Source organism: Filicampus tigris, chromosome 13 (assembly GCF_054856515.1).
Source record: "Filicampus tigris isolate MCC_2025a chromosome 13, RoL_Ftig_1.0, whole genome shotgun sequence".
In the NCBI taxonomy this organism is placed as follows: Eukaryota; Metazoa; Chordata; class Actinopteri; order Syngnathiformes; family Syngnathidae; genus Filicampus; species Filicampus tigris.
This window is the reverse complement of record NC_141229.1, coordinates 18,968,725-18,973,675: the sequence shown is the minus strand read 5'-3', so window position 1 is coordinate 18,973,675 and position 4,951 is coordinate 18,968,725. Positions and strand designations below refer to the sequence as shown.

General features: G+C 38.8%; 1 protein-coding gene across 1 annotated transcript; it reads right to left on the bottom strand.

The window, feature by feature from the left end:
- Positions 1–1,133: 1,133 nt before the first annotated feature.
- Positions 1,134–4,013, bottom strand: fam177a1a (family with sequence similarity 177 member A1a). The gene is made up of 5 exons (XM_086049472.1): positions 3,799–4,013; positions 3,275–3,454; positions 2,990–3,056; positions 2,170–2,267; positions 1,134–2,082 (listed from the first exon to the last, which is right to left on the bottom strand). The coding sequence occupies exons 1-5, from the start codon at positions 3,865–3,867 to the stop codon at positions 1,867–1,869; spliced, it is 630 nt and encodes a 209-aa protein (XP_085905598.1). The 5' UTR covers positions 3,868–4,013; the 3' UTR covers positions 1,134–1,866.
- Between the last annotated feature and the right edge of the window lie 938 nt (positions 4,014–4,951).

Sequence of the window (4,951 nt, the reverse complement as noted above, 5' to 3'; positions counted from 1 at the left end):
GTCCTGACAATGTCTTTTTTTTGTTTTACCACAACCTACTCCAAAAGAGAAGTTCATTCACCAAATGGTTTCATTCTACAGTATTTGTACATAGAAGTGTATTGTGTGCTGGTGTCAACTTCAGCCTTGTCATTCAATCTACAATCACAAAAACAGTTCAAGATTTGTTCAAAATTATCGCTATAAAAGGTCAAATTTTTCATTGAAAAGTGTGACGATTATAAATAAAGTTTTGTAATAGAAATAGCCTTCTATAGTTGAGCACCTGAAGCACCGGTTTTAATAGATTTCAGTGAAATCAACTCTGAAATCCATCACTTTGTTGAATTAAGACTATTACATGTGCTAAATAGCCTTAATCTGTTAACTCTGATATTGTGGCACAGGGATGGTCAACTTAAATGATGGAGGGGGCCACTAGTTTTCATCAGTGCTATTTGGGTCAGATAGGACATACCACATGCTTCCGAACAGATATTTTGCAAAAACACCATTTTAAAGAACACCCAAAAATTTTCTTTAATAATATGTTCTATGCACCTCCACTAGTCTAAACACGGCATTCTGATTAATATTACGTTTGTGGAATATGAGTTAAGATGCAAAATCCACTCGTTTTTAGCCATCTCGGTGGCATCCATTTCTGTCACTTCTGTCAACTGAAAATCAGAGCTGGGCATTTTACTAAAAATTGAGTGTCCGTTATTCGTCATCTGTCTGCAGCGTGGGTACCCTTCCGTCATCCGTCATTCGCCTTTTTTTCGGGGGGAAAAAAGTAGTACCTGCCTGTAGGTCAGTCCACCTCTGATTTTAAACAGGATTCTGTCAGCGTTTCTAAACTGTAAAAAAATGTCAGTGTTTCTAATATATATATATATATAGAGAGAGAGAGAGAGAGAAACATTTTCAGTTGACCACAAGTAGCAAAATGGCCGCCCCTGAGATGGACAAAAGGTGGATTTAACTTCTTAACTTTTATTCCACAAACACAATATTAATCAGAATGCCATGAGTAGACTAGTGGGGCAGCATAGAACATATTAGTAAAGAGTTTTGGAGGGGTTGAATTCAACTCTAAATATGGACTAAATATGTGCATGTCATATGTGCATGGAGAATTGAACTAATGTACATCACATTATCTGAATTTATTGCACAAAACATCTACAAAAGATCCAGCCTTCAACAACAGAACAATCGAAAAATAACCACATTTTTTACCCAGTGCAAAAAACATTACTATTCAAGGAAGGTGCAAAACTGCTGAACAGCAAACCAACATTAAGTGAAAGTTTTTTTGTTTGTTTTTTTTTTTAGCTTTTCCTTGCCCTCCTTGGGGTCAAAATCTGGTAATGACTTACTTAGTCTCTATTAGTCTGCGACCTGTCTTCTTAATAATCATAACTTGATTGCTTCTTTCAGCAAGCTGAGGCAAAACAACTGACACCGGAATAATGACAGAAGTAGATTTATTGTTTTGAAATGAAAATCTGTTGGAAAAAACTAAAATCCTGTGGATGGATGGATGACATCATATAATCAAGATGCATAGACAGTATATAGGCACTGAGATATCTGAAATGGAGGACAAGTCTGCATTTATGTTACCGCATTGAATAGTGTTAAATGAACCTGTTGCTGCTATCCTTGTCAATAAATGCTCAACTGATAAATGTATTTTTAAAAATCATGCTCTAGACCAATCGCTGATGCCAATGCAGTAACATCAACCTGTCTTTTTGCCCTGCAGTGTTTACTTTGTCCTGTTTTAACAAAACGCAAGCATAAAAAAATAATATTAGTATTAATTTTTATAAGTAAGTAGATTAGCATTCATCCTATTTGCAAGTAAGAGGTTTTGTGTTGTCAGGAGGGGAGAGGACAAGGCGCTCTGTTGTTGTCGGGAGTGTTGAGAGCTGCTTCAGGCTCGTGGTCAAACGAAACATTGACGAAGGACGTTCCTAATGCTTCAGGCTGCTCAACGGTTGCCGGAGCAGGATCCTTCCTCTCGCTCTTTCGCTCCTCGGCAAATTGACGCTCAGCTTCGTCAGCCAGACGGTTCTCCTCCTCCTCTTCCTCCTGCTGCAGGACCACATTTCCGTGTGTATAATACTGGAAATCGCTCTGAAGCGATTTACACAACAAGTCGGACATGTGGATTTCACATACCTCTTTCTTAATACGGTAGTACTCATCAATGGCGTACTGGTATTTAGGAGCGGTAATGCCAAAAAGAGAGGCAAGTTTCTCTCCCATGTAGTCACACACTGAACGACATACACACAACATACACTGTATTTGACAAAATTGTCTCTGTCATCTGATCGTGAGTTGACAGAAATAGGACGATAAATTTATCATTTTGCCCATTCTAAAAATAACATTTTGAATTAACATCTTTGTGCTAATAATTCTACATTAAAATAATTCCATTATACAACACGCGCATGTCTAAACTGGGAGACATATTTTGATGTGATTTGCCCAGTCTTTGTAAAAAAAAAAAAAAAAAAAAGGCTTCAAATCTGTCCGATTGTGAGGGGCATCTCCTGTGCACAGACCTCTTCAGGTCACCTCATAGACAATCGATCAGATTTAGGTCTCGCCTCTGGATGGGCCATTCCAGCTTTATTTTTTTTCTGGTGAAGCCATTCTTTTGTTGATTTAAAGGTGACGGGAGAGTGCTGTCACATTTACTAAAGGACTGTCAGAAATCCGTGCAGCTCCTTCAGTGTTGTAGTTGGCCTCTTGGTAGCTTACCTGACTAGTTTTCTTCTCATCTTTTTCAGCAATTTTGGTGGGACATCCACTTGTTGGCAATGTCTGTTGTGCCATGTTTTCCCCACTATATGATTATCTTGTCTCACTTTTAATACCACAAAACCTGGCAAAAGGGCCTGTAGACTTTTTAAATCCACTGTATACAGATTGCTAGTATGATAATTGAATGTTAAGGTCCAAATGGACAGTTTTTAAGTGGTATATTTACCTGAGATAGTTGAGGTGGCCATTCTCCACATGTGGAACCAAAAGTATGGTCCCCACGTCAGTTTCGACTAGAACACAAATGCGGGGGACAATCTTAGAACAAAGTGGCATAAGGCTTGTTTTCCTACTTCCATAAGCTCACTTATAAAGACAAACATAATAATGCAAAGTTTATGGCACAAGCTGCATTATGCTACGAGTAAAATGCTACCTAAAATGCACACAGAGAGCAGTGGTTTTCTCACAATCTACATGCATGAAATGTAACTTATTGATGTCTTCTTACCGCATCCACAGTGACCACCTTTTTCTCCACAGGCGCCTCTTCCTCTTCGTCAGTACTGTACTCATCCATTGTCTCGCCACTAGCAAAGTAGATGGTCCTGCGGGGAAGTTTAACCCTTCCCTGGCTCTCGCCTGAGTTGCCCATCTCCACTCTCTCGAAGCCTTCCAACTCTTCTGGACCCTTAACAAGCACATGCACAAACACTATTAATGTACTGTTTGGCTCATATTGTAGATTACATTCTACCTTAAGTATCTTAAATATAATACTATTTGTCATCGTAGGCTAGAACAAAAACAAAGGAAAATCAAAAACACAACAAAAAGTTGTGGAAAAAAAACTGATCGTTTGAACAGACAGTACTTACGACTAATCGTCCCAAATTGGCATTAAAAGGAACAATAAAAACGATTCGATAGCCTTCACGCGGTTTAACATAAGCTAAGGAAGTGAATCACACCACGGCAGCAGATTGCTATCACAAACGTAACCACAACATAAAACGAAGCCTTGCGTGGTCTCACCTTATTACCTTCCATAGTTCGTCCCAACGAAACGTTTATATTAGTTAAATACAATGACAAGTCTGCCATATCACTAAGCACACTCAGCTTCTGAGAGCAACCTCGATGTTGTTACTGTTTACTGAAAGCACAGACATCAGATGTAAGTAGATCCAAGTTGGACGCAAGCGCGACCGCCATATTTGTTGTGGCAGAATTGTCAAAGTGCAGTGGTCCTTAGCGGATGGAGACGGTGAGGGGCAATCATAATACATTTGGGTCATCGCTGCACCCCCCCCCCCAAAAAAAATTAAATAAAAATAAATTTGTTTCTTCGTTTGCCGCCTGGTAAAATGTGTTTTGGTGTTTGGGGAACACTGCTGTAAAGTATTGGCAGTAAAAGTACCGAATTTCATTCAGCGACGACCTAGAAAGTGCACAGTTAAATGTAACTTTTAATCTGATGATGATGATGATTATAAGTAAGTATTAAAACATTATAAGTACGTATTAAAACATTAATATTAAATTAATATTATATGAATATTTAATATGTGTTATTAATCACCAGATTCTTAAATGTAGATGTGACGTGTGAGTTTTCTAAATAATAATGCTGTTAACTAACATTTAACCAGTTTTCATTAATCATTTTGATATACGGTGATTCATATCAATTTAAGTCTTAAAGCCATGATATATGACCTTAAGTTTAAAACGGTTGGTCATATACTCGCAATAAATGAATGAGTCATTTTCATCCATTTTATCGCTAGACGTTGCCACATTCAAAATGGCGGCGCCTTCAACGTACGATTTGGCGCAAAAGCGCGGTTTGCTGAAATCTCATGTCTATGGGTACGCTGCGCCTTCTTCTTCCTCTTGATTTTGAGGGTTACCAAACAACCTCAAATTTCCAGTACCGCCACCCGCTGAACATAAATAATATGGATATGATGTCCTTCGAGCTTTTGTTTATAACGATTGCTCTTCTATGAGCCACACCTTGTCAGATACGTGGCCGCTGTCCTGTAAATTGTGACCATCAGCAGCGCCAGTATAAAGAGCTCAGTGGTGTGAGTTGCAAGAGACGGTTCAGTTGTGCTGCAGTAACTACCACTGAACAGTAGGGGGCACAGTGTGATGTGGGACCTGGTCTGAGGGAAAGAGTAAA